Below are 25,044 nucleotides of genomic sequence, written 5' to 3'. Positions count from 1 at the left end.
TTGTTATGATTTTAAGATTCTGACATCTAAAGTCTAAAAAATTCCTATTTTCAGTGCCCAAATAATTTACAGTTCTTTCTCCAAATTGCTTGCTTTTGATTACAGTGCAGTTCAATGGCACAAATCCACCGTTACAATCAGTGACCATCTGGGAAAAATCAAAATTAGAGTACCTAAATTTCATCAGAAATCACCAGTACTGAAATTTTAAAAATAATAACTGCATATACTTCAGACATATCTGAAAGGTAATTATTTGCATGATGACATTTCAACAGGAGTGTTTTTCTGAACATTTGGCATTTTGGCATTATATAAAACCTGAACATGTCTTCTAGTACAAGAGTGGAAGTAAGTATTGCACCTGTTTCAATAAGAGAAAGTCTCCTTTATAAGCTTTTTGCATCTCTGGAGACTTCTTCATGCACATTTAGGCAATTTCCTTAAAAGAAGGGCAAAAGCAACCCACATACATGTAGCCATTGTTTACTTTATTACCCTCAGTAGTGGAAAATATGTAACATCCATTTAAGCTCACTCTGGAAATACCCTTTGCCCACCACACAAGAGCAGGAAACCTTGTAGCAGTTTGCAGTGTTTCCTCCAGCCACAGCTCTTTGTAACAGGAACTTGGCTTTTAAATGCCTTGGATTCCACGGAGGAGTTGTTTGCATCTCTATTTGTAATATTGTTACAAGTGTTTGTAGCAAGTAGAGACTGAAAGCTGCTGGGAAGCTCTCAGCGAGTCGACATGAATGAGGATGATGATGAAACCTCTCTAGCCTCTGCTTGTGATTGTGAAATAGGATTTCTGAAAGCTTCTCCACACATCATCAGTAGGTATTTAGAATTTAAGCACCCTGGACTTTCACAGTAAGGCAAAGGAATCACTACAGAGCATAAGAAGATGTAGGGAGGTATCTGCAACAATTCTGCCTCCAGAACTGAACACAATGAACTGATCAGCCTCAAAAATCACCACATTAAAATCACTCTCATCTATCTGCTCACCAGCACAGCGTGTGAATGAGCCGGTTCACCTGCAGCTTGCTCAGAACTATGCACTCTTTGCTTACTCAAAAAAAACATGCATGCCCCCAGATTCCCATGCAGCCCTATGAAACGGAACAAAGTAACTCTTCTAGTCAATCTGCAAGTTCGCCAGGTAAAATTATTTCAACTACCACAATCAGTTCAAAGCAATCCAAACTAGTATTTTTTTATATCTAGTCATGAACTAAAATACAAAATGTTACCAAATCATGTATAGTTTATTTCACATTTAAAAAATCAAACTAGCATAAATGCTATTTCCTACTCCCACAGAAGAACTAGTTGTAACAGAGAAGATGACAAGTAGTATGTGACAGAAAAGAAATGACCAAAAGAAAATAATTTCCCTGGCTTTTTATACTAAATCCTTTCATAGGATTCAAACTGACAGAAAAGAGATTAAAGAGTATTTTTCCCCTGAGAAGATCTGCTTCCTCATACCTGTAATGTCAAAATCCCTGATATCTGAGCCAACTTTACCTAACACAACTAAAACTGAAAAAAGAATACCCCACCTGCAAGCCTACGGCAAAAAGTTTGAAAGAAGTGCACACAAATGTTTAACAATGAACAGAATCTTCTGTTAGCAAGAACAGTGTCTGATGGCAGAGTACCAGGAGAAAAACCATCTAAATTAACAATCATCCTTACATAAAGTACCTGGACATATTATGTAAGCAGAAGAAAAGGGCATGGAAGAGCACTGTAAAACTCCACAGCCCAGCATCTACCAGAACAGAGTTAAACACAAAGAGTATAGTGTACAAAACCAACGCTGGCTAAAAAAATAGCAATAAATATCACTTTTATTTTTAAATGCAACAAATCATGCTAAGTCAGGACAAATTGTAATGAAAAATCCACATACCAAAAATCTTAAGATATTTTTAAAAAGTATATTTAAATAGAAAATCTTAAAACCAAACCATAAGATTGTAAAACTTACTGGTCAAATACTTGGAATATGAATTTGTAAGAGCATTCAAACTTGTTCCCAGACTCCTTAGCTTTTCCTACCTCACACATACTTTCCACTATTTTCATAAGTACATGCAGTTAACTTAAAATGTAAACACCTATTTTTTAAGTTGTGGACTGAGACAGATAAGGCTGATATAAAATTCAGATTCAGTTGTGACTTGCCATTTATGAAACATATGCTAGGCAAATCTCCACACAAAGCTGCTAGTTTATGAACCCAAACAGCAGTTTTGGTTCAGGTAGTTGATACTTGATCTCTAAAAATGCTAACTAGACCTCAGTTTTTATTTGTTTTATTTTTCATATATCAGGCAGTAAGTGGAGGATGATCAGGACCAGCACTGAATGCAGAACCTCTCCATACTAAATTCTTTCCAGATTGCCCCAAAGCCAGATCTGCAACAGACTGGAACTCTCGATGGTGTCTTGTTGAACAAGAGTCCTGAAGGGAACCACTTTCACCTTCAGATCTATAGTCAAAGGCACAGGATAAAAATGAAGATATATGCAAATATTTGGTTTGCAATATCTAAAACAGAAAGAGCACAAAGTCAACACACCTAATCTATTTTTGCTACCTCATACCACAGTTGAACGTAAGAGTCTAAAATTAGACATGCATCTCAATTTGAAAGCTGCATCCCTCAGGCTTAGCAGGTATCACTTAATTTTTTGTTCTAATAACACAGAGAACTTAGCTGTGTACTACAAAAGACATATATGCCTGGAGACAGCTGTACACTTAAATCTCTAATGAAATGAAGCAGGGTAAACCTTCTCAACGGAGCCAGAAAAATTTCATCACAGCAGAAAAATTTCACTGGGCTTCTTTCAAAAGTTTATCACACAAACATGATATGCTTCCCTACCTTCTCCTAGTTTCTTCCCAGTCTTTGCATTGCACAAGTCCCCACATTTCTATCACTTCCCCAAGACCTTTACTGCATTATTTCCACCATTGCAATTAAGTTACAAGCGTGATTATTTTAACCTCTCAGCACACCTCACAAGAGCTAACACTGTTTCACAAAGCAGCAATGTAACCAGGTACTAACTGGGGTTACTGTCACAAGCTCGAGCCCTCAGAGGCTGCTCAGCTCCAACCTGAGCTTAGAGGTTTACCTTGATGGCAGCTCTGCACATTCCCGCTCAGCTCCCACACCATTCCAGAGTCCTCCCACTCCTGAGCTGCCACACAGGCAGGAGAGCTCAGGAAACTCAAGAGCAGGCCCATATACCCAGGCTCATGCCAAAATGCAACCGCCAGCACTTTCCTTCCAAACACAACTGAAAAAGGGTGAAAAGTTTCCTTTGGACTTTCTGGTTATGTCATTTGCCTGGGAAATGGGTCCTCATCTAAAGAGAAGCCAAACCCTGTCACTCACATCTACCGACAGGAAGCAGTCAGAAGCCAAACCTTTACCCTGCTATGATGAAGCCTGGTTGTGATGCCTCCCCCAGTGCAGAAAGGGAAGAACCAGATTCCTAAGAAAAGGCAAACTACCCCACCAACAGCAACCAAAGCACCTCCTTGTATGCTGCAACTCGGCTGTCAAACTTGCACTTCCTCTTGCCTTCCCACTTCCACCTTGGGCCCTCAAGAATTACCTGTTGGACAGCTGAACAGCTTCAAAAGGAAAAGCAAGAAGTAAAGATTATCTTGCCTGGGAAGGTTGCTGTCCTGGGAACGGAGATGGGCACAGACACTCACTTGCACTGCAAACTGGTCAACAGCTTCAAGACTAAGCATACAATCCCAATCTCACACACCAAGCTCTCCTCACACATTTCTTAGGAAGCCAAGATATGAAAAATATCCCAGGCTCTACTCCACTGGAAAGTATTGTCAAGAGTTCTGCAGTACATTTGCTCCACAAAGTTTTAGTTTGCTCTAAACCTAAGTAGTTTTCAACCCTATTGAAACACAGCAAATCCAAGCTTCAATATCAATCCAGGAAGCACTTCACACTGTTAAACAAGCATCTCTTGTATTTTATAAAATAATTGTTTAGCTCTACTGAACAACACTAAGGTATTATCTGATTCTTATAGCCTTCCCAGAGCCCTGTAAAAACAACGAAAACCAGAATTTCATTATGTCTTTATAAAAACACTGCTTCCAAAAACTTCTATTAATCAGGAAGTGGGGGCAGGGAACACAGCTGACACAAGTACTGAACAAAATCCTTGAGCATTAATTCAATTATGGATTTCATTCAATTGTCAAAACCTTTCAGATGAAAATGATCCTTTAGGAAGCAGTCTGAGTGATGATTTCTTTATTATTTCTTCACCAGCATTCAGTACAAAATATCAAACACAATTACAACAAAAAAAGTTGAAGAACATTTAGTCCTCATCTGATCTGAAACATGTTCACAAACACAATAGGCATTAATTTCATTACCCTGACAGCAACTGGGATAAGATGCTCAGGGTCAGAGAGAGATGAGAGCATTCATCATATTGAATTACAAGTCCTTTCAGACTTTCAACCATTCTAATCACACACATATTTGCAGCCATCCTGGTTTTCACATTCTATGGCAAGACTCAACTGTTTATAGCCTGTTTGAAATGGAAGAGACCAGACTTCCCTGACACAGTAAAAAGTAGTAACACAACCACAGTTCATCAGCTACCTGATGATTCAGAAACCTGGGGCCAAACCAGCTATTAGCACCCACAGATGGAAGTCCTTCAAAGTGCATGAATTGTACCTGCTTGTACCAGGAACTGCTCTAACCTATCACTGATAAAATTAACATCCTTTGCTCTCTGAGACTCTCTTAACATAGAATCCTTTTCACTTTATACAATATTCCTCCTAGAAAACAGTACTGTAGGGCACCTGCATCTTACGGCAGGACAGGTGAGAAGTAACACAGGGCCAAAGCAGGGACGTGCTCTCTGTGCCCCTTTCCAATACCACTTCTACACATTTCATTACTCTGAGTATATAATCCTAGAGATTGGTGAGGAGCACTGTCACAATGCCACAGATTAATTAATTAAAAATATTTACAGCTGCTTAATAGAATTCATGGATGCTCGCTAAACTGCAATTGCACTGAGAAATTTACACAGCGTTATAGGGTTTCACTTTATAGTCACACTGGCTTTGTCAAGTTTACCTCACAGCACTGGGATGTTGCTGTTGCTTTATGTACTCTCAGTACTGGTTCTTCAGTCTTCTACTGCCAACTCTTGCATGACAGTCAGCAAAAAGGACTATTTTTGGCAATTCGTTAATGAATTCTAATATTATTGGAAAACCTAAACTGATGCCAAGGAAGCTTGAGTTCTCTCAGGCTTTTTAAAACAAAATTGTTTCAATGGAAGAAAAGAGTCTGACCAAAATTTAAAAAGAGAAAGTATTTACAACTAAATACTTTTTTACTTACCAAGTAAAAAACTTTTACAGTCCCTTCATAAGCCACTCTCTAGGACCTAGAGCTCACAGCAATTATAGCTCTGAAATTATTTTATATCTCAAGCCAAATACTTAAGAGAAAGACTAGTATTTCAAGATTTTCTCTTATGCAGATCAGGTTATCACCTTACTTAGTTACATTTCAAAACAGAATATCTTGCTATAAAGATAAAAGGCCTTCCTAGCATGAACTACAGTTTTTGTTTTTAAAGAATTGGCTAAGAACATCCAAGTCAAGAACAAAGAAAAGAAGAAAAATACACTTGTGCATGCAGCTGTGAGACAGATTTAGAAGCTTAATTGATTAACAGCAAATGATAGAGAGAAACATCACCTTTTGACAAATAAGTAAATAGAAAAAAAATCACAATAGACTAGTATTTGAATCAAAAATATAGTCATCCATGTTTATGATCGTAACCAACTCTACCCTAATTAATACCCACTCACATTACTGGGAATTTTGGAAAATTATTTTAAGATCAGACACTTCAAATATCCACAACTGGTTTAGCATGTCCTTGTATTGAAAAACCACAAATACCTTAAGTGTAAAACCAAAGAATGCTAAACAGTACATAAGATTAAAGGCATTTTAAATACAGTAAGACAGCAACAGTGTTAACAAAAAGTCACTTAAGCATCTGTAGAATCCTAACGACTTGAGTGAGACTACAAGTTCCAGTATTCTGATGGATGAGCTTGTCTCCTATTTATTCAGGTACAAAAATAAACATCCCAACACTCTTCAATCGATTGAATAAATTAATAGATTTGAAAGAGATGCAGAATCCCTCCCTCCCATGAATCTTATGGTGCCTTAGTGCTGGTAGAGCCCTACAGCTGCCTTTATGAAGCTACTATTTTTGCTAGTTTACTGGAATTAAGTTTAATGATGCCATACTTCTGCATCTAATTACATGCCTGAAGACAGCCCATCCACAGTAGGTCTCAGGTTACCATCCCAATCTCACACACTCAGGCACATGGTTAACTTTCCACTGTGAGTTTCAAGTTAAAACACGAGCAGCGTTCACTAAAGTTGGTCTAAAAGGACACCCTGTTTCTCTCCCTTAAACAAGTGGGGACTATCTTCCAGTTAAATGACACATGGATTTTAAAGGTTATAGCTCTTACCTCTCTACACATGTATTGTATTTTCCAAGCTTTTATTTACCTTCCAGTCGTGGTTACAATTTTATTTATCCTATGACACATGCCTCCTCCTCCACAGTTTCTTATCATTATTTGTTGCTTACTGTGACAAAGCATCTCTATTTCAATATTCTCCAAATTGATGTCCTGTTAGTGGCCTGTAATTGATCATCACCATTTTTCTGTTTGTATGAAGTTTATCGGTCCAATAAAACAGAGGCCAACAGATGATGGCCGCCTTGCTGTTTCTTTAGGTTAGCATTTTCCTTTCTTTAATATCACAGGCATTTTTTGGATAATAGTTCCTTTTAAAAATTCTAAGCGTTTGGTACTGTCTGCACTACAGTTGTAAGCAGCTTGAGTAGATTTTCCATTACAATTTATACACTTATTTTTGTCTCTCATTCTTAGAATAGGTCAAGTTAAACTTCTATGCTACTACTTTCAGCACTTAATGACCAAAGTGTGTTACTACACATTAAAGTATCTGCACTGGACACTATATAAAAGAGAAGGCAGCTAAAATTATAAGTACCTGTTAAGTACTGCTCCTTCCTTTTTGTTTTGGCTTTTTTTTTTTTTTTAGCATATCAAACACAACACAAGTTAGCTTATTTGGACAAGAGGTAAGGCGAAGATACATAAATTACAATCTGAAACAAAAACTACCACCAAAAGAAGATCTTGCTAAGTTTTGTATCCGCTCTATTTACTCTGATGTCAAACTGCAACTCTTGTATCTTTAGCTGGTTTAGAGGGTTTCCCAAGAGTCAGTATGAAAGCAAGGCCTACAACTGCACTCAAGAGAGGAAATTAGGGGAGATCCAGCCTGATTCTGAAAGAAATGCTCCATTACAGAGTGGAAAAAGGCCTTAGCCATGAATATGAGAAGTCCTTATTTGTACGAGCTCTGTCACCTGTCAACATATATTGCTATTCCTTGCTCTCAAGCACCTAAAGCTGACACTATCCTCAAACAGCCTTCTGTATATTAAAAAAATTTTGAAGGTCATGTTTAGACACAGGAAGCGCCTGTCATTTATTATTTTTTTACATGTAGAATTAAAAGTCTCCTTGCCTACTTTCCAAATTACAGACAAACACAAACCTCTCAAACACTGAACACTTTGTGAGGTATTATCATCTGAATGCAAATATCCCTCTGATCATACAAGAGAGGCCTCCAATTTCAACTTATTAACCTGAAACTTAGATTCTGAATAATCACAATCCACGACTGATCCAAAATTTAAGAGCCAAAGAGTGACATGAGGCAGACTGCACGAAAACTAAAAATCTGTACTAACGGAGAGATAAAGTAATCTATTTATTAAAACCTCGTACGTGTATAATGTACAATTATAGCTGATGACAGCTTTCTCATCTCCTGCCAATTTAACGCTACAGATGTGCAGCACAGGCCACAGGGGTTCAAAGTGTGCAAAGGCGGCTGCCATTCAAGTGCTGATAGAGCACGACCGGTGTCGCATCTCTTCCGTTTCCCGACCTGCAAAACGAACACAACACCAACACTCCGTGAAAAGCATCACCAGAGGAGCAGCGGCGGCTGCGGAACGAGGCGGACGCTCTGCGGTGCCGGTGCCGGGCCCAGGCCACGGCCACACCTGCCCGCGAGCCCCACGGCGGCCGGCCCGAGGGACGAGCCCAGAGCCGGCACCACGGCCGGAGCCCCCCTGCCCTGCCCGGCCCGGCTCACCTGCACGCCCGTGTAGTTCTCGAAGAAGAAGAGAACCATGCTCTGGTAGATGGTGTACAGCCGGTCATCCACCTCGCGGTAGAAGCGGGCGGGCAGCACGGCGGAGAGCAAGCGCCAGGCGCCCCAGGCCAGCATGTAGGTGGGCGCCGTGCCCATCATGACGGCGGCGGGCAGCACGTAGCGCATGGAGTAGGTGTGCAGCACCAGCGACAGCAGCATCTTCCCGCTGCCCCCGGCCTCACCGGGACACCCACATGGGCGGCGCGCTCACACACAGCCCCGCAGCCCCGCCGCCCGCATCGCCCGCCGCGCCGGGCACACCCGCCAGGCGCCCGCGAAGCAGCAGCGGCGGCGGCGACCGCGGCCGGGAGGGACGGGGAGAGAGCGCGGCGCGAGGGGCACCGGCTCACGGCTCCCGCAGCGCCGCTGCCGCCACCATCTTGCCCGGCGGAGGCGGAGCCGCGCCGCAGGAAGGCGGCCCCGGGCCCGGCGCTTCCGGGCGGGCGGGAGGGGCCGCTCTGGCGCCGGGCCGGGCCCGGGCTGGGCCCCACGAGCAGCCCCCGGTCTGGGGCACCGGCTCTGGGGCACCGGCTCTGAGGCACCGGCTCTGTCCGCGTCCCCCGCCCCGTCCCGGCCGCATCCCCATCGCTCCCCATGGAGAACCGGCAGCAGTGGGGGCGGGCCGCTCGGCTCCGTGCAAAACGAGACACGCGTGTTTATAACTGATGAGCTTAGTTTGTATCAATTATATCTTAGTATAGGTTAGAAGAAAATTTAGTCCTTTTCCCTGGCCGTCCCCCGCCCCCTCCCCACCCTCGCACTTTCGGCCTGTGAGCCCAAAGTGGAGCAGTACAGCGCAGCTCTGCCTTTGCCAGCTCCAGGCAGCGATGCTCGGCTTTAGGAGGCATTTCACGTGCCCCGCACTAGCAGGCAGCTGCCGGCCTCGCCTCTCTTCTCACAGCCTCGGCCTCTGCCCCCCTGTACCCCGTTGGCAGCAGAAGCCAGAGGCACCATCTGCTTTTGAAGAAAATGCAAGAGGTCTTACTGAAAACAGTCTAATAACCTTCCCAGAAGAAATTGCTTATTGAGCTCTAGGCTGTGGTGAAGTGTTTATTCCTTGTCTCTAAAAAATAAGTTCTATCCTGAAGCTTGTGGAGCTCTCACTGTTTTGAAAGGAGTGGGTGCGCAATACGTTCTGCTGAGATCTGCTTCCTTTGCCAGGTTTTAACTGGGACAAGCTTTGTCCTTTGCTGTTGTTGACCTCCTCCTAGCTGGTTTTTAGTGTGCATTGAAAATGGCATCCTTCAGTTCATTAGTCTTAGGTATAAAAAGACATGCCTTTACCAGTTTTAAAATGTTTCATTTTTATTCCTTTGTATGTTTTTCACTGTATTACAAAGATGGCCTGTATTTTTCTTGGTGTATTTTACATTGCAAGTTTTCCTTTTTTGTTACTGCTTGAATTTTATTTTTTCCTTCCACTTTATGCTTTTTCAGCGCTCTTAATCTTTTACCATCCTATACCACACACACATGTCCATGTTCACACACTTTGTTTGTGCTTTTCTTAACTGGATATTTTCTACAGGATCTTTTAATGTATTTTCTCTCTTAATATATTATCTGACATATAGATACCATTTTAGTTATATAAAAGGTACAGAGTCCGTGTACTTGCGCTTAGGGCTTGATTTACTAGTGTAATTATATCAGTATGATGTCGTAATATAAGGTTGTAATGTCTGCAACTGGAAGAAACTCAAACTTTTCCATTCAAAAAATAAATATACCACAGTGATGAGATCTGGGATGCTGCCACCAACTCCTTGCTTTTCTTGATTCATAGTTGCTTTTTATTGCAGATTTCTCTGAATTGTGCCATGGGAATTTCAATACCCGTCTTTCACCTTATAGATGTCAGAGGAAAATAAGAAGAATGTATATTTGCTATAATTTGTCATTTCTAGTCCTATGAAAGCATAGGCCCCAATTACACCTCCTTTGACCAAAATGCTCTCTGGGCATTTTACTTTCAGGTGGAACAAGAAAAATCGCCCAATTTAGGGCAATTAGTACTCCCCAGTTCAGATATTAAGACTTCAAACCTGTTTTTATTTTCTTCAATATAACAAACTTGATATTTAAAAGAATAAACAATGTTTCCCCTCTGAAATATTGGGGGAAAAGCATTAGTGAGCCATCTGTAAGGTGCTCAGTCTATTTTGTATGAACACAATTATTTGGTATGAACCTGATTATTCTAGTGTCAGGTTGTTCTGCTGGTGGTTGCCACACCTAAAGTGGCCAAGCTCACCAAGCTCTGGGAAAAAAACCAGACGTTAATCTGATAGTGAAAAATATCTGTAACTGCCTCTAGAAGGAACCATAAACTGTGTCGATAAGTGCCAGCTCTGAACGTTAAGGGAGTTTCCCATTTTGCTACTCACAAAACAATGTTTCACAATTCCATCACCCACTCACTGCAATTGTCAACAGACTAATCAAAGCCAGATAACATCAGATACAAATCATTCTCCCTTGAGCTTTAAAATTTAAACCTTTACAGATGGTCTTATCTTCAATATCCTGGAAGATGATGTACTGGTATCAGTTCTGTTGTTAAATGAGATAATGTTGATAAAAGAGACACAGACATTAAGGCCAAAGATCTAGATCCAAATAATTCCTGAATTCCTAGAGTCAAGGACTTTGGCTGGAAGCTTGGGCTTGCTATGAAGTGCATGTCATGTGGGGAGCTAAGCAGTGCATAATAGGATCCATGGCCATCATCAGTCTGTGCAGAAAGTTGATTGTGTTTGTGTAGGGTCAGGTAAACCCAAACACTGAGCACAGTGGCCTGAGTGTGGTCTTACAAGTTCTCATTCTGTATTTCAGAAGCACATGTGTCCACTTGAGACACACAATGTGTTAGAAAGTTTGGTAACGCACTTTTTAAAATGTGGCTAGAGAAGAAGATACAAATAGACTTCAGGGGACTGGATTAGACGTGGGTTCAGTTTGTTGAGGGTATCAAACTCATACCTCACATCAGTGAGGGGGGTGCCCTGCAGGGTAAGAATAATGAACATCTCTCATGCTGAAGGTACATTTTTGTAGTAATTGCTTAATGTAACATAAAAAAATAATTAGCCTAGATTACAATTAGACTGGTTTAGACAAGTGGACTTGTTTAGATTACAGGTCCTCTAGATGCGTGCCTTTTTCTAACAATGGCCACGACCTTCGGCATCTGTCTGCATTTGCTCATGGAAATGAGGGCTTCCTTGAATCCTGCAATCCTCTCCAACCTCAGGTGAGAAATGCAGTAGTTCCTCTCCATCCCTGACTCTGTCCTTGCAGGGCTCCTTCTGGTTCCTCTGCCCCACTGGACGCCCTGGCTCACCTCACACAGAACATAATCTGACACAACATCTGACTGGTCCACCTCAACAACGTGTCTACATGCCTGTGTTCCACTTGCTCCATTTCTTACCTTCAGGTCCTGCCCAAAAAGGATGTCTCTTACCACCAGAAAAGGAGGAATCACGCTGGACCAGCTTGCATTCTGATCTAGTTTTTGAGGATGTTTTCTGGGTGGTGCTGGGCATGGATGTGTTTATGGTGGGATTTACACAGTCTTACGCTTGCAGTGACAGGGAAACAAGTTCAGCTTTACACTGATTGAGGCAGGTTTCAGCTCTTCCTGTCTCCCAGGAGATTCTTTCTTGTGGATTTGGTTATACTTTTTGCCTCTACAAATAGTAAGAATGGAGATACAAAGTAAGGATGTGGCAATCTTCTTCCAAGCTCTCCCAGCCTTCTCCAAATCCCCTTTTGTGGTTCAGGGTCTGGAGCCAGGTCTAATTCACCAACAGATTTATTCTACGTATGTCTACCCATTTTTCCCTTTACCTGTATTGGCTTTTAGCCACACTGCAGTCTGTGTGACAAGCAGTAGAATCTCCTTTTGTTTTGAACCTGCCTCATCATAATTTCATTTTATGTACCTTAGAGTTTGTATTGAAAGACACAGAAACCCTCTTTCCACTCTCTTTTAAAAGAGATGATTCCACTCACGATTTTTAAAGACCTCTGTAACACCCCCTTTAGGTGATCTGTTTTCTTCATGAGAGATATTATGTTCACTCATAAGATTTATCCACAAAAATAACTTGCAGAATCTCTGATATGTGTCTAGTATATTATGTCACCATTTAATAAACCAAACTAGTAAATGAGGAGAAGCACATTTTTTCCAATGGTTATAAAACACATCAGCTGACACCAGAGATATGGTGATTTCCAAGAATCTGCAGATTGTGGAGGAAACAGAGTTTTAATTAGCGCACACTCTTTTGCATCAAGCTGCATCTCTATCATCTTTCATCTGCCTCCAAGCCTCTGTTTCCAGTCTTCCTCTGTTTTCAGTCTTCCAGTCACCCATCAAACTCTCAGTCTCCCTTCCAAAATACATCCTCTGGTTCTCAGTTCTTCTCTACATATTTTTTTCCAATCTCCTTCCCAGGCAAGCCTAGCTAATTCTACTCCCATGACTCTGCATCCCATTCACATTTCTCACACAATGTCCATCTCTTTTTTTTCCTAGTGAATCCTGGTTTGCTCTTAATTTCCCCTGAGAGCTCCTAATCCTGTTATCCACTCTTCTTTATGTCAAATTCTCTTTGCCAGAGCAATTATAATTTTTACTTCCTGCCTACTTGGTCACAGTCCAGTCGTTCCTCAACAATTCTCAGCCACAACTTCATCCTAGACCAGCAGTTCTGGCTTGGCCTTTCCTGCCTCATTTGGTCAAGCTCTCAGTCCCTTTCTGTGTAACTTGGGTGGCCTCTGCCCCTGTGGCACTTGGGTGCAGGCAGGGACAGCACTGAGACAATGCCAAAATAAGGTACTGCGGCCCCTCCTCTGGTCCTTGGATGGCCTGAAAGGGCCAAAGCATGCTGTCTCTCAGGAAGGACAGCATCCATTGAGCCTGTTCAGTGAGCCAGGATTTGTGCATTTTAGCTGGTAAACTTGGACTCTGCATTAAGCAGTTACAACCAGATTTATCAGAGCTTTGTGGCTTGCCAAATTTGAGCCAATTTTCACAGTAGTAGGAGGAGTTCTGCCCATAGCTCAAATGCTACTCATGACCTTATCAAACAAATCTCTGCTATAAGGCCAAAGGTAGTAAAAATTAAAAGGATTTCAAGTGGCATAGCAGAATTGCAGATTTTCTATAGCTATATTCCCTAAAATAATGCAGTTTAGGAAATTTCAACCCTCAATTTTAAAATAAGCAGGGACAATACAACAAAGACAAGCTCTTCGAAATTTGAAATTAAAAATCTATTAATAAAAACCGACTTTGATACCAGATAATGCTACAGTTCTTACCTGCAATTAGGGCTGTGTTCACAGTGTAAACCCAGCTGAAGGATGAGTTAATATTTATATAGAGAAGCAGGAGACACCTGGGATCATGAAAGACCTGGGAAGAGAATTAATGTGGTGTGCCTAGACACAGATATAGCTGTTTGTGTTTAGCAGAACTAGGAATACCAGTTGAACTGCATTTATGAGTGTTTAGGGAAGAATTAGTTACCTCCTTCTATCTAAAGTTTTAGTTCTATACTACCCACAACCACCTACAAGGGTTTTAGTCATAGTAAACCAACATTTTTGCATGAACAGTATGGCATCAGAATAAGAAGACTGTGGCATGGGAGTACTTTGCTGTAGGAATTTATACCATTGCTGCAAGGTTGTCTGAGTCTCACTGTGTCTTATCTGTGTACCTTGTCCACAAAAGAAACAGTCAGGCTTGCTACTGAAGTTCTGCAGCTTTAGGAACACTGGGTTCAAGATACAGGCTTCCCATCTGTTGTTGTACAGGTTATTTTGGTTTCCCATTTATAAAATTAAAGTAATGCTTATCTCACAAGGTCATTGTAATGGCAAATTGAGTTTAGAGCAAAGAAACTCTTATGATCAAGGGATGACATGAAATCTAAGTTTGCCTCTGGACTGCAGACCTGACATTATATGTCTGTGCCCCAGTCCCCTTGGTGTAAAACAAGGATAATATTTCCTCCCCACACCCTTTATTTGTTTAGATTGTCAGTAGAGCTGGTTGGAAAAATTCTGACATGTTTCTAATTGAGCATTTGCTGACTCATCAAAATCTAGTGTTTCAATGAGAACTGTCCTCAGCTTCCTGACAGCTTGCTGACCTGGATCCTTGGCAGAGATCTGGGAAGTGCTGGGAGTTGTGGCTCTCAGGGCTTCCAGCTCATTCTTCCCTGGTAGCTGGAGCTCTCAGTGTCCGCAGCTGTGGGACAGCCTGCCGCGCGGGGACTCCCATTGCTCACAGCTCTGGGGCACACCACCTCCCGTTCCTGGAGCTGCACTTTCACACCTTTTTTTTAAATAGGGTATTGTTCCCAACAGAAGGACATTGTATTATGAAGTAACAGAAGTCTTTTACAAAACAAAGTTATTCTTCTCTATTGAGCTTTTCAGAGCAAGACTGTTTTGTTTTAATGCTGGTGCATTGCACAAGACAAAGAGAAGTTCAGCCCTCTGCTTAAAAAGCAATAAACTGTGTAGAAAGAGAGAACTATGAAGAGAGACACAGCAGTTAGTTAGTCCTTTTGCTGCCTCCCACAATAATTTTTTCACAGTTTCCAGTCTCAGAACCCTGGAGACAGTGCTCAAGCCATTTGCCTACAGATGAGACAACTGTGTAAGATCATGGGTAGAAGTAGTTGGCTGATCTTCACTCTACCTACTCCTTTTTCCTGTAAGGAGTAGGTGATACCCTTACTCAGTATCATAAAAGATACACACATCAAAGTCACAATTCTATGTTATGTTCACCTTTAATTTGTGGCTGAGTAGATGTAGCAGGATAGAGGGTTTCCCACCCCTTGGTTATAGGCCGATTTTTTCCCTATATCTTGCAAAGAACTACTAGGGGAAATAAAAATAAAATACGGAGATATTTTCATGAAACTACAATCTCGATGCCCAAAGACACTGATGGTGAAATTACCAGGCCTAAAATGCCTGTTGGCGACTTTGGCAATAACTTTCTGTGTTGAGACAAAAGCATAGAAATGCAAAATGATACCTTTCAGAAGATTATCAACTTCAAGCCCCGTGCATTAAGAAAAGCTCAAATATCTGGTGTGCATCAGGAATCAGGTTGAGGGATGTGATTGTCCCACTCTGCATTGGTGTGGCCTTGCATCTGAGTCCTGTGTGCACTTTTGAGGATCATAATATGAGAGGGTATTAAGCTATTTGAGAGCATCCAAAGGAGAGCTGCAAAGACGGTGAAGGGCCTTGAGGGGAAGCTGTATGAGGAGCAGCTGAGGTCACTGGGTCTGTTCAGCCTGGAGGAGGCTGAGGGGAGACCTCTCTCAGTTACAGCTCCTTGTGAGGGAGGAGGAGGGGCAGGCACTGATCTCTGCTCTGTGGTGACAGTGACAGGAACTGAGGGAATGGCCTGAAGCTGTGCCAGGGGAGATTTAGGTTGGATATCAGAAAAATCTTCTTCACCCAGAGGGTGGTTGGGCACTGGAACAGCTCCCCAGGGCAGTGGTCACAGCACAGCCTGACAGAGTTCAGAAAGTGCCCTCAGGCGCGCGGTGTGACTCTTGGGGATGGTGCTGTGCAGGGCCCAGAGCTGGACTTGTAGAGCCTTTAGAACTCAAGACATTCTATGACTCATACCTAGCTAGTCTTTTACATCCTGCATGAAGTTTATTATGAGACTACTACCCTGAAGTCTTCAGTCTTCTTTTTCCAGGAGCAAGTAAATTTAAAATTTCATAAATCTCTTATTTCTATGCCACAATTTCTAAATCTCTTCTCATATTACTTTTTCCTTGACTCTCCCTGTTCTGTAAGCTTCATGTTAAAGCTCAAGTTTGAAAACCTTCCCTAAGCAGAGCAGAACAGAATAGTTATTTCATGTTTTACAAATGTTTTTTGCTTAGATAAATAAGAAGTAGCAACAAAGGGAGAATGAAAATTATAAACCAGGTGTGAACATACAAAAACCACTGGATCAAAGCAATAAACCCAGCACCACTAGTATTTTACCTGAGTAGACTTTTCAAAATGAATAGTAAGTAAAAAATAATAAAAGAAAGAGCAATATTGTTTCAAAGGGGGCTGCATCCTAAGGAAGGACAATCTCCCATATACCTTGAGGACTGTAAAAGTGAGGACATAATATGCTGTAGATTTATTCTTTGTGAGATACATCTAGCTCCTCCCCTCAGATGTAATCATTCTGTTCAGAGTTCTGGAGAGGAGAAGTTAGAAACATCACAGGCTGCAGAAATGATGCTCTTACTCCAAAGGGGCCTGCAGGGAGATGTCACACTGGTACAAGAGGGATTGTTAATATAATCCAGAGTAAATGCAAATGATCCAGTTCTACCTTGGGCAATATAAAATGTATTCATTTCACATTAACCTACTTGAAATGCCTGAATGGAGGAATTTATTGACTTTTTAAATTACTGCTCATCTACCAAGAGTGCTTTCATGGTCTACTGAGAATAGGCAAAATGTGCTGTGTGCATGAAGAAAACAGATTATACTGATTCTGCAACTTGCAAGGTTTCAATATATCAATACATGCTATATTTAGGCAGGGTATTCTAGATAGTCTTTCAGTCTGACTTCACAGGACTTAAAGAATATATTTTTGTTGGAAAAAATTACTAAAGAGACTAAAATTGCTGTTAAAGGGGATAAAATGCAAATTTCATTTTCATATTCTTTAGTAAGATAACTGAAAAATTGCAATAAAAGTTACCATCTTCTCTAGAAGACTCTATACAATGCCAAATGGAAAATTAATAATTAGGTGGGGAACCTGAAGATCAGCATTAGAACTGTAGGCAAGGTGAGGAACCGGCCAAAGAGGAAAGAGAACTAGTGTGAATTCAGAGTTCCTAAAAGACTGGTCTTGAGCCTGATACTCTTAAATGGTTTCTTTAATGACTTTGCAAAAAAAGTAGATGTACGCTATTGTTCTTCCTCAGTGGCACAAAGCTAGGTAGCTGATGAGGACAGAGGAAGTAAAAGCAGCTGACAGTAGTGGCCCATCAGACTAGTGCCTGGGGTGTGCTGGCTCATGTCTAGACACAGTGAAATTATTATCAAAGCTCTATGCTTACTTGTAGAGAAATAAAGTCATCATTCCTGTTCAGTTGCTTGCCTTGCTCATTTTGACATGGCTGACAGCTGGAGGCAGAGTTTTCAGAAACACAGCTGAGGGAAAGTTGCAGAAAATTAGCTTTACTTATGTTTTTTTCTTTTTGTCTGCTTTACCAGTTCTTTTTCTAAGTATTTCCTAACCATACTGATTCTTACATTAATATACTAAGTTATCATTTTTTTTTAATATACTGGAATTCTTTTTGGCTACACAGTAACATTTGTGAAAATTACCCTCAATGCTACTTTCATAATCCTGTGGTGAGGTATTATTGTGATTTAACATTGCACTTCACTTCTAGCAGAACACACCAGCACTCTCCTTTATGGAATGTGTACATGTTTTTCCTTCTGAGCTACAAGAAAGATCACTCTAGGAAGTGACCTCTAACCTTGCTAGGAACGTTGAGCCTTTTCTGTTTATCAGCAGAAGGATAATGCAGTTCTTGTGTATCAAATAAATGTCTTAAAATGACATCCTTCCCAATGCAGCTCTGTAAAGGCAAAACACTAAAGGTTAGCAGGGTAGATGAGAACTGGCGAAATGGAAGTGGGATAAAATGTAATTGTGCAAAATGCAAGTCAATGCACTAGAAGAGTAATAGTAGGTAATTCTGTTAGATAGCAGAAGCTTACCACTTGTGAATGAGGTCTTCCTAACAGGTGCAGGGAGGCAACAAAGCCTAAGTAGTTTTAAGATGGTGCTTGCTAACTTTATAAATGGATTATGACATAGTCCTGAGGTAGCAGAGGGCTGGGATTTGATGACCCAGATAGTTCTATCCTAGACTGTGTTCCCTTTTTTTTTTCCCAACTGGCTCTTCTCCCAGCAGCACCCTTTTTGGTGGTGGTGCTGCTGGGAGAAGAGCCAGTTGTCTCTGGTAGGATGGAGAGGTGCATATAAGGAGCTATGAACCAGGTTTCACATGGTTTTTAAAAGGTCTGGGGACTACTCAAAACCCCAAAGAAATAAAGTTTCAAGTTTTCAGACATATGTGAAAGAAAAGTCTATAAGTCTGTCTCATCCTCGCAATCCATGCTAAGGAATGGATCTTGATCCTAGGCCAGACCATCTGGAAAACCAAATTAGGGATACCTGGTCAGAGCACCTGGAGTGGTGTCTAGTGTGGAGCATGAAAGCTGAGTGGGCAGTGGGAGAAAGGTGTTTTGCATCTGTGTGGAGTGGTGGTGTGCACCCTAAAAGGTTTTTCTAAGTCACAATTTTGCAAAATCAGACTCTCCTTATGTGTAAGGAAAAAATCAGACAAAAATGTTTATTTCCAGAGATTTACAGGTTGTTGAAAAATATCTGGCTGATAATCAAAGGATCAAAATGTCTGAGTCACAGGGATGGGATTTGTATGCAGCACATACAAAAGCTCCTGAAAACCGTAAAACCTGATCTCCCAATTACATGGGGCAAAAACAGCAGACAGAAGTCATGAATAATTTTCAGAGTTAATAGAAAGTCCTTAGATTATACAGACAGAGCAGTAGGATTAAGATTTGTTTTCTAGAGGGTAATTACCAATTATCCAAATTTATCCTAGGACATTTGCTTAGTGGGCTATAGTAACCATTTACAGAATCAACAAAAATATACACATAACATTTCCTGTTTTGCAGCATTCTTTTGGTAAAAAAATAAGGAGCAGTATTACATTAATAGGTACTTGAAGCCATGTATTTATTTCCATATAAATTCATTTTATTTTAGTCAAGCAATTATTTAAATAACTGGCCTATCCTTTTACAGCAGCAATCAAAATATTCTGCCCTAAACTGAGGAATACCAGTACTCCCATTACTCTCATATTTGAAAGTGAATAATATTATACTTCTGTTTTGCAGACAGAACTTTTAGAAGATTATGTTGCCTAACATTCACAAATGTAAGACATTTAAATGAAGAAAAGAATGAATGGAATTCCTTTCACACAATTATAGCACTATAATTAAAGACAGAATATATATTAATCATTTCCTTTAAAACAAAAAAGGAACTTTGAAATCCCACAGGTCATTAAGTTGGCAACTCATTAAAAACAAGACATTTCCCATGCAGCAGCACAAGTGTACTCCTTAGTTTCACAGAATCCAGTCCTGTAAAACTAAAGTTAAATTCATAAGGAAAAAAAAAAGTCAATGAAAGTCATGAATGCAGTTAAATTTCCATCTCTCTGTTGTACTAAGCATGTAGGTGTATGAGCAGATAATTTCCAAAATGTTTCATCAGTCAGTGCCAGCACAGAAGGTTCATAACATTCATATAACTTGGCTTTGAAAATATAAAGAAACAAGTATCAGCAGATCACATAATATATCCCAATTGCAGCTGAAGGGATACATTTCCAATATTACATTGTGATTTTTAACTTTCTGTCACTGCAAGAGATATTGTAATCAAATTCCGGCCTGAGCAATTTACCAGAAACCTTACCCAGAAAATCTTTTCTCATGGGAACTTGTTTAGGGAATCTCCGAAGTCCTAATTATTGCAATACAGAAAGCCTCTGTGGTTAAACTACCTACAAGAAAATTATAATGGTGGTTAATGTATCATTGGCCAAATCCCAGGTGCAGTCAGGAAGACATTTCTGCTTGTTCATACGATTGCAGGAATTTATGTCAGTGATGCCTTTTCTCGGATGTGTTTGGCATTGGTCTCAGACAACAATGGTGAATTGAACTACATGGTAACTGAGTTATTCTGGGGCTTTTTCCTTGCAGGCAATTCTACAGAGGCAATAATTTTAAGTAGGATTTAATTAGAAGTACTGTGACATGTTTTGATTGTATTCACACTGGGTGAGGAATGTCCCTTTTGCCCTGTTGGGCTGAAGCTCTGAGCGCCTGGCTCAGTAGGGAAGGGGCTGTGGGAAGTGATGACATTTGCTGCAGTTATTATTAGTTCTACCCTGCCAGGGATGCTGCGAGTTGGCTGGCAATGATATGGTGGCCAGAGCAAACCCACTGAAGAACTGTGGTCACAGCAACCCTTCCAGGGGCTTTGTGGAGTTGAGAGATCACCAGGTCAGCTGCCTGCTCCCCTCAGGGCTTACCTCACCTCCCTGCCCTGTCTACCCCATCCAGCACACATCCCTCCTACACCATCTTTCATGGAGACTTTCTCACTGCCAGGGTGAGGATTAATGCACTCTGAAACAATATAAACCTCCAAGAAATTGTATTGATTTTCCCCACCTAATTTTCAATGGCAGGCTTGCCATTTAGGAAAATGGATACTCATTCATCTCATTAATTGCAGTGTGTAGAGACTCTCATCTTTGTCCTTCACAGTCTAATGCTGAGGACTGTGATCATGCTTTTCTTATGGGGCAATTTCACAATATAAGCTGGGTATGGAGCAGGCCCTTTCCCCACAGCCCAGTGCTCACACGCTGCTTCCCTGAGCTGGGATTTAGATGTGACCACAAGTAGATCAAGCAGATGATTCCACAGAAGATTAACCCGTTGAAACAAGAAACAAAGGCTAATCATTCTCCCCAGTCAGCAAGCTGATCTAGCTCCATGTGCCCATACTGGATTGGGTCTCTGCAGAGGGGGTGGTGGGCCCTCCCTTTTTTGGCAGCAGTCAGCCATCACACCGACTGGGTGTGATCTCACCTCTCTGGATGATGGCTTCCTTTGAAGAGGCAAGAAGTTCAGGTTCTTTCCCACTTGCTGAGGATTTTCCACAGAGGCTGGTGTCCATGTTCCCATTTTACCGAAATTATCAGCAGGAGCCCCGCTGCTGCCAACAGGAGAGGATTTGAGTTCTCAGCATTTCTTACAACAAAGATGGGTATGGAAGAAGAAACTGACCTTTGTCCCTTGGAGTCTGAAACAGAAGAGAATGAGATGTGACAGAAGCAACTACAAATTAAACTCAGTTTTAAAAGTAGCCTATGAAATTTCTGGGATTTCACCTTGACTATATTAGATGATGAGATTTTTGACAGTGGCCCAGCTGAAATTCATGGAAATTCTTCTTGTATTGAGGGAGGTTTGTATTCTGTCAGTTTGCAGTCACCCAGATACATTTTCTTTGCTTCCTTTTTCCAGTTTTAGTTTCCTTTTTGCATTCAAACAAAGATTCCTTTCTCTCTAAACATTGCTTTTCCTGCCTTAGGAGCATTGCCAAGCTTGTGCCCTTTTTAATTCTTTGCAGCTAGGCTGGAGCTTTTAACTCATGATATTTAAATAACATTTCAGCTTGATAATTTAACTTTTTCCGATCTCAGCTTACTGCCACATTCAGCTATGTAGAAGATCTTACCTAGAATAGTGTTAAGGCTTGAACCTTGAACCAAGCCCTTGTAGCATATTGCTTCTCTTTGGAAGACATGCATTTGGCTTTGGGGTTCTGTAAGAGCTCATTCTGTGCCAAATGGGAGCAGCATTTTGAGTTTAATCCATTAGAGTGATTTGTATTATATCCTACAGAGATAGGGACCTGCAGAGGAAAAACACTGCACAAAAGGGAGAAGAATGAAATTGCCAGCTCAGAGGCTGTGCCTCATACTATGACTATTCAAATGAATGCTTACTAGTAAAGGAGCTCCACTTGAAAAACAAGATTGGAAAGAGAAGAAACTGGGCTAAGGAGCATGAGTGCTTACAGAATACTTTGTGACAATAAGATAGAAGCTATAAATTATTTTTTTTTCTTTTGACTTCACAGAAACTCCTGGGATTATCCTGCATAACTTCAAGTGCACTGTACTTTATTTCTTTACCTTTGTTCAGGTTTATGTTCCTACTGTCATAACAGCAGAATCATTTTACTGGTCTGCTGGTATAGGCATCTCAATTCTCATTCAAAAATACCCTGAATGAGAATACATGCTGGCCACTACATAAAAAGGTGAGGCTTGTCTTTATGTAGAGGTATTTGTCATATGTAGAGCATTTCTAAGTAGACTATAGAGCACTGACTGATTGTATGACTTTGGGTTTTTTTGGTTGATCAGCTGTGATACAAAGGTTTGTATTCTGTCTGCAATGGGTTTGAAACAAAGAAATATCCAGTCCCCTCCCCAATGTGAAACTACCAAAGTCTTCGAAGATGTAGAGAGAGGAGGCAGTGCAGAGAGCTCTCTTTTCCTGTGCACAGTCAGATCTTCTCTGTAATGAGGAATTTTCCATTATCTCAACAGCCTCTTTGTCTGGACCAACTAAAATTGAGTCAATGTAAAAAGGAGGTATTTTTGAAGTAAGCCATACTTCATTCAGTGTACAAGCATATAAGTGGGTGCAGAGTTTGCATATCATGTAACAAATCTGGGAACAGGCTGTGATAGTAATCTCGTGGAAACTTTTTTAAAGGAATCAGCATTTTGGTATTGCATATATCACAGACAATTTGCATTAATTTTGTATAAAAATTTGCTACTGCATGGATACAAATTTAAAGGTATTTTGATTTAGAGTGTCAAAAGAAAGTAAATAGGAATTCTTGCAAGCATCTCAGTTTGCTTTCATGTGTGTTAAGCATTTCACTGTGCCCTTAGTATCAGGAATCACACACTATACACCTTATACTGTGGAGGTTCTCTGAGTTCCTGGAGTTCTGTGGGATTAGGACTTTCTCTTCTCATGCTCCTTGTTTACAGAAAGTCATTGCCATCTAATATTAGGAACTCAACATCCCTGCCAGTTCCTGGGCTGAATTTAAAAATGTTTGTTTTGAAACTGGTCTTTTATAATGGCTCATCTACTTTTCTATAGACATGAAGCCATGCATAAAATCATCTCATCAAACTTTTCTGTACTTTTAAAAGATATAATGGCATGAAATAAATTTCTGTTTTTATATTTTTCACATGAACATTTTTCTGGGCTATGTAGAATAAGTGGTCTGGGTCTGTCAACTGAGCTGTCCTACTCCCTGTGCTTCCTAAATTTCTGTGTGAAGCCATTCCCTGTAGCTGTGTCTTGCAAATGACTGTTCATTAGGAGGTACCTGATCTAGTGTACCTAAGCAAATAATTTATAATCTTCTGTAGTGATAAATTCCAGTCTTTTCTGATCATCAGCTTCAAATATCTTCACATCACGGGTAAAATAGATATCGGACATTTTAGAGCTTTTAAAGTGAAAGCAGCGTGGTGAAATTAAAAAGGCAAGATAGAGGAAATGAAGGACAGTACTGAATGGCAGAACATAATTTAGGTCAGTCTTTCCCCCCGTTCTTGTCATCAGCTTTCCGGTACCGAACTCGTTTCAGAGCGAGCGAGCTCCGGGCCGGAGCGGGAATTCCGTTCTCTGCCGCCGCCGCGGGCGGGCGCCAGGGGGCGCCACTCCCGGCCCGTTCCCGGCCCGTTCCCTGCCCATCCCGGCCCCGGGACCGGCGGCTCCGAGCGGGGCCCGCTGTAGCCCGTGCGCGATGCGGGGCCAAGGGCCGTGTCCCGCTCCGGGCTTTGAAGCAGCGCCCGCCGAGCCCGCACGTCCCGCACGTCAGCGCGGCCGAGCCCCGCGGCCCCGGGGGCTGAGCGGGCACGCACCGACCGCATTCGGCCCCCGGGCATCACGGACATGAACTCCTGGCAAAGCACGCCTGACCCTTTCCTGACGCGAAATTAGCCCGAGAGCTGCCATAGCTCCGTCTTGCTAAACTCTCCTAATATACATATTTTCTGAGCTGTGATCTAGGATTATTCCCAGGGGTTCTCCAAGAAAGGAAGTGGAGAATGTTCTTTTCAAAAGCATGAAGTGGGAAAATGTTTAGAACTATTTATAGCTGCACTTAGGCTGTGGAAATCCCAGACATTATAAACTATTTATAGTTCTTCTCTGGGTTAAAAGGGTGAAGTCAGAAATCTTATTGAAAAAGTTGCATATGCTTCTTATCCATCAGTTAGATTAAATGAGACTTCTGAGCACGGGATGGGGCTGGCTGAGATTGATGAAAACTGGGAGGAATCAAAGATGAGGTGGAAACACCAATGCGGAGGAACACACAGCCCATATTGTGGAAACAGGAAGGGCCCTGTGGCACCTCTGGACTCAGCCCAGGTGGCAGGGACACGCAGGCTCACTCTTTAGCTGTGGCTGCTGTCAGCAAGATAGAGTCTTCCATTGCCACAGGTGTCCCCATCCTGCCTGTTCAGGGAATCCCTGTGTGATAGAGCTGCTGTCTCTGCCTGCCTGCTTTGGTGTGTCCAATCTCTTTATGCTTTAAATCGTTGGAGTCTGTGCATGAGCCTTTTTTTCAGTGAGCTCACTCAGGCATTGGGAGGCAGCAGGTTCCATCAGGGGCATTATTTTGTATGTTCTGGCCATGCTGCCTCAGCAGCTCCAGCAGCTGGGATTGCTCCATGCACATGGTGTGGGCTGGGATGGTTCCTTGGGCTGGCTGGGGCTGCCTAGCCTCACAGCACCTTGGTGACCGACAGCATTTAAAAAATAAACCACCTCTAAAGCTTTTCCTGTTTTTGTCAGAATTGTCTGGACCAAGCTTGAATTTTCT

General features: G+C 41.6%; 1 protein-coding gene across 1 annotated transcript in view; it reads right to left on the bottom strand.

Moving 5' to 3' along the window:
• AGPAT5 (1-acylglycerol-3-phosphate O-acyltransferase 5) overlaps positions 1-8,820 on the bottom strand; it is a 54,422-nt gene extending 45,602 nt beyond the window's left edge. Inside the window, exon 1 of the mRNA XM_005495968.4 lies at positions 8,340-8,820. Coding sequence (XP_005496025.1) covers positions 8,340-8,558 — 219 coding nt within the window. The 5' untranslated portion in view covers positions 8,559-8,820. The remainder of the gene's footprint in view (positions 1-8,339) is intronic.
• Between the last annotated feature and the right edge of the window lie 16,224 nt (positions 8,821-25,044).

The sequence above is a fragment of the Zonotrichia albicollis genome, chromosome 3 (genome assembly GCF_047830755.1).
Source record: "Zonotrichia albicollis isolate bZonAlb1 chromosome 3, bZonAlb1.hap1, whole genome shotgun sequence".
Lineage (NCBI taxonomy): Eukaryota > Metazoa > Chordata > Aves > Passeriformes > Passerellidae > Zonotrichia > Zonotrichia albicollis.
Note: the sequence above shows the minus strand (reverse complement) of the source record. Positions and strands in the feature narration are given on the sequence as shown.